Source organism: Podarcis cretensis (assembly GCF_951804945.1).
Source record: "Podarcis cretensis genome assembly, chromosome: Z".
NCBI lineage: Eukaryota > Metazoa > Chordata > Lepidosauria > Squamata > Lacertidae > Podarcis > Podarcis cretensis.
The window spans coordinates 15,557,917-15,571,149 of record NC_137184.1 but is presented as its reverse complement, the minus strand read 5'-3'; the positions used below and the strand labels follow the sequence as shown (position 1 = coordinate 15,571,149).

The 13,233-nt window shown below is 45.6% G+C and overlaps 1 protein-coding gene across 2 annotated transcripts in view; it reads left to right on the top strand.

Annotated features, from left to right (window-relative positions):
* ASS1 (argininosuccinate synthase 1) overlaps positions 1-13,233 on the top strand; it is a 79,396-nt gene that overhangs the window by 46,931 nt on the left and 19,232 nt on the right. For both annotated transcript variants that reach the window (XM_079961403.1, XM_079961404.1), the window contains exons 11-12: positions 177-241; positions 8,011-8,142. In XM_079961403.1, coding sequence (XP_079817529.1) covers positions 177-241; positions 8,011-8,142 — 197 coding nt within the window. The remainder of the gene's footprint in view (positions 1-176; positions 242-8,010; positions 8,143-13,233) is intronic.

The window sequence follows — 13,233 nt, the reverse complement described above, 5'->3', positions numbered from 1 at the left end:
ACCCCAAGGTCATCTATTCCAACTACCTGCAATGCAGGAATCTCAAACAGATCATACATAGCAGCTGGCCATCCAACCTCTTCTTATAAACCTCCAAGGAAAGAGAGTCCAGCATGTATTGTGGGAGTCTGTTCCATGCCTGTGAGCATTGACTCTCGCCTCCTTCCTCTCCACAGTGCCAGGCATGGTGTTGGGCGCATTGACATCGTGGAGAACCGGTTCATCGGAATGAAGTCTCGAGGTAAGCATTGTTCCTTCTGGACTTGCAAAGCTGCAGCTAAACCCAGACCTGACACACTAATTTGAGCTCCCTATATCAGAAGGGAAGGGGGCTCCCTACTATGTTGGCTTGCCTGGATGTCAGGATAATGTGTGGAGGCCCTGCTGGTGGTGCCACTGTACTTTGAGGCCCACGGATTGTGGTGTATGGGAGTGCCTTATTGGTGGTAGGCCCAAGAAGTGCCCACTCTTTGGAGGTGGGCCTAGCAACATTGCTGTACTCCTTGTTGATTAGTCATGCACCTCTTTGAGATGCACCTCTTTGCCTAAGTTTTTGGAAGCGGTTGAGTTGTTTAAATCTGGTTGGAGATCTGGCCCTTTGGCACCAAAAGGTTCCCTACTCCTTGCCTAATTATTGGGCTGGTGTTGGCTATAATCCAGTAACACACAAGCTGTACTTCCATTTCCTCCTTTCCTGAACCTTGGAAAGGACCATAGCTTAGTGACAGAGCATCTGTCTTGCAAGCAGAAGGTCTGAAGTTCAATCCCCAGCATCTCCAGGTAGGATTGAGAGAGATCTCCTGCCTAAAACCCTGGTGAGCTGCTGCCTGTCAGTGTAGATGGTCTGACTTGGTATAAGGCAGCTTCCTGTGTTTCCCCCAGACAAGGGACAACGTCTAAACCTTCTTTTCTGAGGTCACTCAAAACTTGGAGCAGTCTGTTCCAATCATTGCTCCTAATAGGTTGGAAACAGTATGGTGTGGTGGTTAGAGTGCTGGACTAGGACCTGTGATAAAGGTAAAGGTAAAGGTACCCCTGCCCGTACGGGCCAGTCTTGACAGACTCTGGGGTTGTGCGCCCATCTCACTTAAGAGGCCAGGGGCCAGCGCTGTCCGGAGACACTTCCGGGTCACGTGGCCAGCGTGACATCGCTGCTCTGGCGAGCCAGAGCCGCACACGGAAACGCCGTTTACCTTCCCGCTGGTAAGCGGTCCCTATTTATCTACTTGCACCCGGAGGTGCTTTCGAACTGCTAGGTTGGCAGGCGCTGGGACCGAGCAGCGGGAGCGCACCCCGCCGCAGGGATTCGAACCGCTGACCTTTCGATCGGCAAGTCCTAGGCGCTGAGGCTTTAACCCACAGCGCCACTTGCAGAGTTCAAATCTCCCACTTGCCATTGAAGCTCAGCCTAACCTACCCCACTGGGTTGCTATAGGGATTAAATGAGGACTACGACCTGGGAGTCCAAGGTTCAAATCCCTGTTTGGCCACGTAGCTCATTGGGTGTGACCTTGGGCCAGTCACTGCCTCTCAGCCTATAGCTTACCTCACAGAGCTGTTGTGGAGATTAATTGAGGAGGCGAAGAACCACATCTACCGCTTTGACCTCCGAGGAGATAAAAGGTGTTCTATAAATGCATTAAATAAATTCAATAAAAGTAATAAATAAATTGATAGCCTGGATAGCTCAATTGGTTAGAGCGTGGTGGTGATGATAATGCCAACGTTGCAGGTACAAGCCTTATATAGGACAGCTGCATATTCCTGCATTGCAGGGGGTTGGGCTAGATGATCATCAGGGTCCCTTCCATCTCTATGATCCTATGATTCTAAAGAATTGCAGGTGGGGTGGTTGAAGGTATCATTGACTATGGTGTGAACGCTCACCCCAATATCAGCAACGGCGAATGGGCTTTGTGAGGGGCAGATGTTGAGTCATGCTTGCAGCTCAGGAAGTGCCATTCTTTCAGATCCTTCAGCTCCCTTGAAACAATTTCTCCCTTTCTCCTACCAAACTCCCCTCAGATCTCTAGGAGCGGCTGCAGGAATAGTGAATGGCATGTCTCTTTTATGTGGGTGCCCCCTAGAGGTGAAGGTTTTCAGAGGAGAATGTTTCAGGATGAAAACTACTGATTTTGGCAGTAGGGATACATGCGTGTATGTGTATGCTTGGGGAGACGTCTGGTTTTCTCTTCTTCATAAAACAACAACAACAAATCTTTTAAAAGATATGTTATTCAAACCTGTTGCTATTTTGACACTGCTTTTTTTTTGGCCCCATCTGCATTGTGTACTTAAAGCACTGTGGTACCACTTTAAACAGCCATGTTGTTTAGTTGTTTAGTCGTGTCCGACTCTTTGTGACCCCATGGACCAGAGAACGCCAGCCACTCCTGTCTTCCACTGCCTCCTGCAGTTTGGTCAAACTCATGCTGGTAGCTTCGAGAACACTGTCCAACCATCTCGTCCTCTGTCGTCCCCTTCTCCTTGTGCTCTCCATCTTTCCCAACATCAGGGTCTTTTCCAGGGAGTCTTCTCTTCTCATGAGGTGGCCAAAGTATTGGAGCCTCAGCTTCAGCTTCTGTTTAAACAGCCATATGGCTCCCCCAAAAAATTCTGGGAACTGTACTTTGTTTAGGGTGCTTGGAATTGTTAGGCGATAATCTATTCTCCTCTTGGAACTACAATTCCCAGAGTTCTTTGGGAAGAGGGATTGACTGTTAAGCCAGCCTAGGAGGCAGAGCATAGCCATCATGGCTTGTAGCCATTGATAGCCCTCTTCTCCATTAATTTGTCCAATCCTCTTTTAAAACTATCTAAGCTGGTGGCCATCACTGCCTCCTGCAGGAGCAAGTTCCATAGTTTAACTATTTGCTGCATGTAGAAGTCCTCTCTATTATCTGTCCTGAATTTTCCAATATTCATCTTCATTGGATGCCCATGAGTTCTAGGGTCATGAGAGGAGGGGGGAAGAAACACAATTTTATTAACTTCTAACATGTCACCTCATTCTGCAAACTAAAAAGTCCCAAATGCTGCAAACTTTCTTTATAGGGGAGTTGTTCCTCCAGATCTCTGCCTCCCCAACTCTTTTCTCTCAGTTGGTTTGGATTTCCTCACACCAAGAATACTTCAAAAAGGATAGAGTAAAGGAAAACATGGATTGAAGAAATGAAAAGTGTGGAAAGGCAGTGATTTGGAGGAGAGCCTCATATGGACCACAGAGACTTAATGGAGGCCCATGAAGCTAACTGTCCACATTAAACGACAAAAATGTTTCAGTTCTTAGGAACTCTTGACATGAGTGCTAGGGGCTGCCAGAACCTCAGTTTCCCCTAAATCTTGCAGGATTTGTGACTTTTGCTTTGATATAAAAATATGTGGTGTTTAGCATTAGCCGGAAAAACAACCAATAATAAATTACATGTAACAAAATGCTTGGAGGTCCCAGAAAGGTTTTAGGCTCCTTGGTGGGATTTTATCTCGTAAAAAACAAATGGGGATGCAGAGGACTTTGTCTCCTCAGTACAATGTGAAGGGTGAATACTCTTGTTCTTGTGTCCTGCCTGTGGAATTCCCTTGAGGGTCTGTGGTTGGCCACTGGACTGGATGGATTCCCTTTGGCATGACCCAGCAGGCTCTTCTCGTGATTTCATGTATGGAAGGGGAGAGGTTTCACCCTCCTTTCATGCTCCGGAGTGCGCTGGAGTTAGTGCCTCTGGTTACAGAGTGTCACAGGTGGATTGCTGTCAAGGAAGCCGAAACAGCTTTGCTGGAGGTAAGCCAAATTTCACATTGTACTGAGGAGACAAAGTCCTCTGCATCCCCATTTGTTTTTTACGAGATAAAATCCCACCAAGGAGCCTAAGTACTTTGGCAAGCTAAGTCTCTCCCAGTTATACTATGCTGCCGTTTTGTAATTCTATTTATTTCTATTTTATTGATTTGTTTATGTCCATAAGTTACTATTTTTTTAATGGCAGTCTGGGTGAGGTCACTGTCGTACTATGGAACTCGTTCCCATAGGAGACAGAGATGACCTCCAACTTGGATAGCTTTAAAAAAGGATTAGACAAACACATGATGGGAGGAGAAAACTACCAATGGCTACCAGCAGTCAGATGTAGCAATGGATCTGAATACCAGTTGCTGGAAAGCAAAGGAAGGGTGAATACTCTTGTTCTTGTGTCCTGCCTGTGGAATTCCCTTGAGGGTCTGTGGTTGGCCACTGGACTGGATGGATTCCCTTTGGCATGACCCAGCAGGCTCTTCTTGTGATTTCATGTATGGAAGGGGAGAGGTTTCACCCTCCTTTCATGCTCCGGAGTGCGCTGGAGTTAGTGCCTCTGGTTACAGAGTGTCACAGGTGGATTGCTGTCAAGGAAGCCGAAACAGCTTTGCTGGAGGTAAACAGACAGCCGAGGTTACAAATTAGAAATTTTTAAGTAGCAGCAGCTGTCTTTTATACTCCCCCTCCTCCCATCACCCCCCCCAATCCTCGTCCACTTTCACGGCAGCAATTACGGCGTGATTGAAATGCCGTGAGCCACGCATCGCTGACACCTCTGTCTTTTTCCTGTAAACATGGAGAGATGAAAATAGACACTTGGAGCAGCGGTGAGTGTCACTTTGAAGGTGGCTCTTGTCTCCTGTGCGGCGACGCAGGACGGGCGCCTGTCATTTTCCTCTCCCCCACGCACGGTGGATCGTACTTCGACTGTCAAGAAGAAAAAAACCCCAGCTTCCAGGCCTACAGTCTTTGTGGCTTCGGGTTCCTGTCACAAATCAAACAAAAACAAAAGAGAGAGAGAGAGAGAGAACTGGGGAGGCAGACAGACAGAAGAAAATAATCCATTTCTAACACTCCCTTTTTTCTTTTAGAGAAATGTGTGGGGCAATATGGAGGGGGAGGGCTGCCCAGGGAGGAGGAATGGGTGGATGAAAGCTTATATATACACACAGAGAAAACCAAGCTTTTTATCTGTCCAAATTAACTTTAACATCTTCTGAGGAAAGGAGAAGATAGATTAATTGGAGTGGATTAGGGTTACTGCGCAGATTTGGTGATATGAGGCTACCCTTGTCTTGCCACAGATATTTTTGTTTCTATGTTGTTGTTTCTTAAAAAACCCTCTGTGGTGCACAGGGGTCAGCAAACTTTTTCAGCAGGGGGCCGGTCCACTGTCCCTCAGTCCATGTGAGGGGCCGGACTATATTTTGGGAGGGAAATGAACGAATTCCTATGCCTCACAAATAACCCAGAGATGCATTTTAAATAAAACACACATTCTACTCATGTAAAAACACCAGGCAGGCCCCACAAATAACCCAGAGATGCATTTTAAATAAAAGCACACATTCTACTCATGTAAAAAATGCTGATTCCTGGGCCGTCCGCGGGCCAGATTTAGAAGGCGATTGGGCAGCATCCAGCTCCTGGGCCTTAGTTTGCCTACCCATGGTGTAGAAGAACATTGTTATTCTGCTGCACACTCAAGGGATTAAGGAACAAGGATGCTCTCTCTCTCTCTCTCTCTCTCTCTCTCTCTCTCTCTCTCTCTCTCTCTCCATCCATCCCCTCCACCTCATTCCTCTCTTCCTTCACATTGCACCAGTGCAACTGTCTGCCATGTGTCCTTAGCCCTGTCACTTAACCACTGCCAAACATTGCAAGCTCATTTGGAATTGCAAATGCTGAGGGGAGAATTTGGAAACCTTCTAGTGGGATTCCTTTGACAGTGTGTGTCCACCTACTTTCCACCCACCATTCCTTCCCATGGAGCTCCTCTTTAAGTGGCTCCTGGGGTTTTCACACTGCCCTCTCCATCCTCCCAGGATTACCGTAATATAAACTTGGGACCCTGGCCAGTGCCATCATTGGATCAGACCAGTTCCTCCTAGCTCTGTGAGGCAGGGAAGTGGGATGTTTTTCAGCCTCTGGACCACATTCCCTCCTGGGCAACCTTTTGAGGGGTGCAGGCCAGCGGTGGGTAGAACCAGAGGCCTGAGTGGGTGAACCAATGGATGTAAATTTTGGCTTTGTACAGTAGGCTAGTTTGTAGATATGCTAACTCACCCTTTCCCTATGTTCCATCAAGCCAACAAGAGTTCACGGACACACTTCCATCCATCCAGGCAAATAACACCTGGAGGTGTGAAGCAGGGCCACTGAGGGGTGTGGCCTGGGGACACTTCCAAGGGCCAGGTAGAAACTCATGGAGGGCCACATTTGGCTCCTAGGCCTGAGGTTCCTCTGCCCTGCTGTAGAAACTTTCTTAGCTTCTTGGGCTGTGAAGATCTGTGAGCAACAGTCTACAAACACCAAGACTTGGTAGGTCCAGCTGGTTCCCCATCAAACCAACCTGTGAGACATGAAAGGTCTTTGATCTCCTGTCCATGGCATGAATTTCTTTTTCTCCTCTTTCTCTGTACATCAAAAGAGATACATCAAGGTGTCAGGCTTCCCCCCCAGTCTTTCTGGGTTGGCAAGATCATAGCCTAGTGGCAGAGCATCTGCCTTGCATGCAGAAGGTCCCAGGTTCAATCCCCAGCATCTCCAGGTAGGGCTGGGATAGACCCCTATCCAAAATCCTGGAAAGCCACTGCCAGTCAGTGAGGAAAGTACTGAGTTAGATAGGAACTCTTCTGCTAGATGGGAGTGAAAGTGGACCAGGAGTAGAGCTGGGAGAGAAATATGATTCAATTGATGTATAAAAGCAAAATTACCTAATTCACACTTTCTGAGACAAAATGCAAACTGAAATGCAGACCTCCTTCAAGATTTGTCCGTCAGATACAGATAAAGGTGACCAAAATGATCAATGGGATGCAGCAACTCCTTTCTGAGGAAAGAAAGGTTGCAGTATTTGGAACTTTTTGCTTTAGACAAAAGGCAAGTGAGAGATGACAGTATAGACATTTATAAAATGATGCAGGGCATGGAGAAGGTGATGGGGGAAGAGTTTTTATCCCCTTCTTATAATGCTACAAGTTGTAGAGATCCCATAGAGCTTTAAAGGCGAAAGATTTGTGCAGTCTGAAGAAAACCCAGAGTAGCCCATGAAGCTGACTGTTGGAAGATTCAGAACAGATAAAAGAAAATCCTTCTTCATGCAGCTCATAATTAAACTATGGAACTCGCTCCATAGAATGCCTTTCTCAAGGCTGTTATTTATGCACACTTTTGCCATTTGTAATTTTTTGCAAGCAAATCCCCCTTCCCCATGCAATGCATTTCCTTGCGTTATTTCCACACATTTATTCTATTTCATTCTGGTCATGGAACCTGCTTTGCATGGATGGATTTCAAAGGAAAGCTGTGTTTTATGCATCATCTTGCTACAAACAGAACACAAGGTAAACCGCATGTTAAAATGTGGACTCCCAATGGACATTCTCCCATATCCCCTAAACTGAGTTAAGATTGGCGATGAGGAACAGATTGTGGCGGGGACAGTCTGGGTTGGCAGCCCCCAAGTGAAGGTAGATTAAAACTACCGCCCCCCCACCTTCTCAGGTACCCTCCATTTTTTGTCACAGCTGAGACGGGAGAGGGGCTTTCACTTCTTCTTCAGTGGAACCATGTTGCGGGGCGGGGGGAGCGAGGGGGAAGGTTTTCTTCCAAACCCCCACGACTTTGCCCCGCGTGGCTTGTTTAATTACAGGTTTTCAGGCACAGACCGGTGGGCTTGCTTCAGTGGGGGGAGTCGCCTCCAAAACCCTGTCATTTAGCCTCGTTGGAGTGCCTCTTCAAAGAAGGGAATCTAGAAATTTTCTCCGCAAGGTGCGGAGTGGACTGTCTCGGCCTCAGCATGACTATAATGACACATGCATTTTACGGCAAGCTGAGAGTGAATGGAGCCAGGACTGCGGCTCCTTCTGTCAGCCAAATCATTATTTTTTGTCATTTCCTGACAGTTTGGGTCTCATTCATTCCTCTCCCCCTCCCCCTCTTCTCTTCTCCCCCCATCTTCTTTCTTTCTTTCTCCCCCTGCCTCGTGAAATGGCTAGGTATCTACGAGACTCCGGCGGGGACCATACTGTACCACGCTCATTTAGACATTGAGGCCTTCACCATGGACCGGGAAGTGAGGAGAATAAAGCAAGCGTTGGCCTTGAAATTTGCTGAGCTGGTGTACAATGGTATGTAGCACCAAACAAACAAACAAACAAAAAAACGTTTTCCTTCCAAGCGTGCCTCTCTCTGTTTTTCATTTATGCTTTGGTATAAAGCAACAGAGGAAGTCTGCATCTTCGATGTCGCTCACTACCATTGCTTATTCCTTGTATTTTAGGGGTGGCTCAGTTACCCAGATAAATTTAACCTAGTTCTCTCCTTGCCACACACACACACACACACACACACACAGTTCAAGGTATAAGCAACTGTCAGTCCACACTTTCATCTTTCCAGATTTCATATGAAATAAGGCCCACAACATTTGTTCCATTAACTAGTTAGGTTTTCTGTTGCGGGGCAGGAAGGAGACTCACAAATTTAATCTACTAAGATTAACATCATATTTCATTTGTTTTAATCTGCCCTGGGACCTTAAGGTGAAGGTCAGATAATAAATGGTAACAAAATCAACAACAGCAACAATATAATAAGCCAGTTTAAAAGAAACAAACAAACAAGAAATTAAAAAATATAAGTACAGTGGTACCTCAGGTTAAGTACTTAATTCGTTCCGGAGGTCCGTTGTTAACCTGAAACTGTTCTTAACCTGAAGCACCACTTTAGCTAATGGGGCCTCCTGCTGCCACCATGCCGCTGAAGCCCGATTTCTGTTCTCATCCTGAAGCAAAGTTCTCAACCTGAAGCACTATTTCTGGGTTAGCGGAGTCTGTCACCTGAAGCGTCTGTAACTTGAAGCGTATGTAACTTGAAGGGTATGTAACCTGAGGTACCACTGTAATCATAACATATATGGAGTGCTTGTTGGGGGTACTCGTATGCTGTACTGCCCCCCTTTTTCCTCAAAGAAAAGCACTGGTTAAAAATGTGGCGCTTACTGTAACAACTTCATAGTGAGTACCAGCAGCCGTTTATCTAGAAGAAACGCACTGTATATATCTTTATATGTGTTTTTGTGTGTGTATTACAAGGGATTCTAAAAACCAAAGAAGGCAATCACCATCCTTGTATTTAACTGTTTGCTCTTTGCTAATTCTTTTTTGGGTTTTTACCCTGACTTTCAATGAAATGTTTTCAAGGAGGCTATTTGAGGAGGATGTATCGCAAAGAGTACAGGAAGAAGAAAAAAGGGGGAAGCCAGAAAATTTTAAAAAGAGGCGTTTCCCCTTCTTTTCCTCCCAAAGGAGGGGATGCCTCTTCTCATGATCATGTGCATCATGTTCAGATATCTGAGCATGTGATAAAAGCATGCTTTTTGCTAACTCTTCTTTTTATCCAGCATCTGCAAGTGCAATACTGATGGAACAATTCAAAATCAGACTGTGATTTCAGTGACTGGCTAACAGCCCTAGTAAACCTTCCTATCTGCAATATGGTGCCATGTCTGAACCTGGGGCCTCCCAAAGCCCTCTCCTGACACAGCCAGTGACCAGGTTATGAAATAGATAATTCCCAGCCACAAGTCACCATCTGGAGAACAAAGTCACAATTCCCCACCTGGGATGGTTGAGGGATTCCATTTTGATGTGAACGGGCCTGATCCATGCTTCTTCAACTAAGGTGAAGATTGGAATGCAGATCTCCTTTTGCAGGGCTCTGAATCTTGCAATGCAGTCCTTGGGTTAAAACACACACAAAAGGACCAAAATGTGTTAAAATCCATATTTTGGGGAATAAGATGCATCTAGAAATGCATACATTGAGACCCTAGCATTTTGTGCTAATAATTTGGTGTTAAATATGAATTTAGGTAAGTGCCTAGATCTTGGGGTCTGCAGATATCTTGGAAGTGCTCACTGCATCACTCCTGTTAAGCATTTGCAAATATTCTATCCCTTTCAAGGGAAACAGCTTTAGACTTGAGCACCATCAGTAACTGATGTAGTTCCTGAGTCTCTGTGTGTAATTGACACACTTGCTATTGTTACATGCCACCCCTATCTTCTTCAGCAGTGTAGGATTCCAGAGGTTGCCGGTGCATTTTACCCAGAGCTCGTGTTTCCTTTCAGACAATGAGGCACAGCAGAGACTGTGGTGTCTTTATGATATATGGTTTATTCACACATATATACAACCTGAACCTAGATAAAGCGTTTGCAGAGCATTCACTTCCCAAGAGGCCCTAGCCAAGCACAGCATTGGATTCAAAGAACAGCTGAAAACCATGCTCTCTGTCTCCTTTTTCTCAGCTTGCCACTATCAGCCAACATCATGTTCTGCCCAGCCTTTCTCTGCTTTCCAAACTGCTTGCAAACCTAACATTATCCTCCTGTTTGCTTACATCACCCACCCTGAAATCCTAAACTACTTTGGTCTCTGCCCACCAGCACACAGCTGGAGTCTGCAGTCTTCAATCTCTCTTGGTGGTTTCCTTGACCTTACTCTGCTTCGTTCCTTAAGAATTAGGGGTGACTTGTACCCACAAAACTCTGACATCCCAACAAATCTGGAAATCTCTGTCTGGTCCTCTGACCTCTCCCATGCCACAATCCCACCAGCTCTGTTTTGCGCCTTCCTCACGTGCTTATAGCCTGGCTAGACAGTGTGTCCTTCCTTTAGCTTGCTGTATGGAGGACGGGGAGTTGTGTGTATAGAAACTAGCCTGATGTACAAAGGTAAAGAGTTGTCATCAGTACCAGTCCTATTCAGACGCATTGAATTTGCTAGGCATAACTAAGTTGCATTACAGTCCATGGGCCTGATCTATGTTGAATTCAGTTGGAGACAACCCAAAATCGACATCCCATTGCTCCACCCAGTTTTGTCTCTGATCTGCCCACTCCACCACGGACACCTGCCCCTCAAGGGGGTGCCCAGAAGGGAATGTGGCCCTCAAGCAAAAAAGTTGTTTTCTCTTGAGCTTAGATGGCTATAGGGAGTGGTTCTCGTCTGGTGACACAGCAGCTCCAGCATGTTTTTCATACAGGTTTTTTAATAAATAAATAAATAAATAAATATAGTTTTTCAAAACAAGTGAAACAATGAAATTTCAGTAAAACAGTTTGAAAACAATTTTTTCAAACATTAAAAAAAAACCTAAAATAATCGATAAGCTAAAAACCACATCGAAATGCCTGTCAGCATTCTACATATCTGGAGAGGCTTGCCTAAATAAAAATGTTTTTAGCAGGTGTCGGAAAGACTACAGTGAAGGCACCTGTCTTGTGCCAATAGGCAGGGAGTTCCAAAGGTTGTGTGCTACTATGCTAATAGATCAAGTTATTGGAAATGCAGAATGAGTGTTATGGAGCACCAATATCTTTGCCTGTTCCACAGATCCAAACTGCCCCCTTTGAAGAAAGCTGAGGATAATCAGAGGCCATTCCAACAGTAGTAAAGTGCTTGGCTTCCTTCCGTTAGAACACCACCCCTTTAAACTGTGAGCAGCTCTGCTTGAGAGATGAGACTCTAGCCTTCATGAGACCATAAGGCTTTAGTTGAGCTGGATCAGTATCTGCCTTCCCTGCCAGCTCTCTGGGTTCCCGAAAACCTGATTCCCCTCCTGTAGTCTTGCTTTCTTGGAAACTGGCAAGCACTCTATGAGTGGAACAAGTTTGCTCTTGCTGCTGGACAGCTCCCTGCTGACGCTCCATCTCCCCCAGGTCTTTCCCTGCAGTACGGAAGGAAGGCCTGAGGATTTCCCAATGCTGATTGGACTCCAGCTCCCATCAGCTCCTGCAGCCAATGTGGTCAGGGATGATAGGAGTTGTAGTTGAGTAACAAATGGAGGGGTCACAGGCTCTTCCCTGCAGGCTGAAAGCATGGCTAATGTAGGCCCATTAATTTAAGAATATAATAAAGAGCACTGCTGGATCGGGGCAATGGCCCATCTAGTTTAGCATCCTATTCTCACAGTAGCCTACCAGATGTCTGTGGGAAACCTGCAAGCAGAACCCACAAGAGAACTCCTTTCCTGTGTTTTCCAGCAACTGGTATTCAAAAGCATTGCTGCAGCCTAAAGTCCTGGAGGCAGAGCATAGCCATTGTGGCTAGTAGCCCTGGACAGCCTTATCCTCCTCCTTGAATTTGTCCAACCCTCTTTTAAAGCCCTCCAAGCTAGTGGCTATCACCACTCCCTGCAGGAGCAAGTTCCATAGTTTACATAACTCTTTGCTGTGTGGAGAATGACTTCCTTGTATTTGTCCCGAATCTTCCAACATTCATCTCCGTTGGATGTCTACAAGTTTTAGGTGGAATCTATGTATTTTTAATTTTTTTAAAAAAATGCTGTGAAAATGCTTTTTAAAAAAAGTTTTGAAAAATGCATTGAATTTGGCATAGCTCACTGTCGCCATCTAGTGTCCCATTTGTATATTGCCCTTTACAAGACATTTAAAATGTTTTATTGGAGCTGTGTAGCTGAGTCCTTAATGTTAAGGGCTGTGTGTGTGAAAACCTTTTCTTTGTTCACTTTCTTTATGCCATACATCATTTATATAATCAGCTTTCATGTTGCCTCTAACTTGCCTTTTCTCTAAACTAAAAAAGTCCGAAATGCTACTTCCTTTTCTCATAGGGGAATTGCTCCATCCTATCGATCATTTCCCTTGCCCTTTTCTGACCCATTTTTCAATGGGTATGCTGTGAGTATGACTTAGTTCAATCAACCCAAGGTTTTTTGGAAGTACTATAAAATTTGGTACACTGGGGGAGATGCTTGGTTGAAAATAATCTAGATAGGATTTTTAAGAAGCAGGTTCTGTTGTTGCTCCAGCAAAGTACTGTTGGATCTTTGTGGTTTAATTTATTCCTCCTTTCCTTCTTGAAGGAAACCTGCTATGTGATGCTGAGCCCACACTGGGGCACTGTGCATCCCCCTTTCCCCCTCACTCCCCATGATTGAGGATCTGGTCATCTTTAGTATGAGCAAACCATGGGAAATGGCAGGTGAAATTTCTGGTTTGCAAAGGTAGCTCTGAGAAGGCTTTTTTGGGTGTGTGTGAGGGAGAGTGGTAGCGGGGAGAAAAGGAGACTGTTACCTCTGACATTTCAATCAGTCCTGTGGTCAGCAGGGCCAGCTATTACAGAATTGCTGCAATTTGGAGGGTGAAAAGAAGAGGAGGGGCAGAAAGAACGGCTGTGCTGGAGGCTGTGAC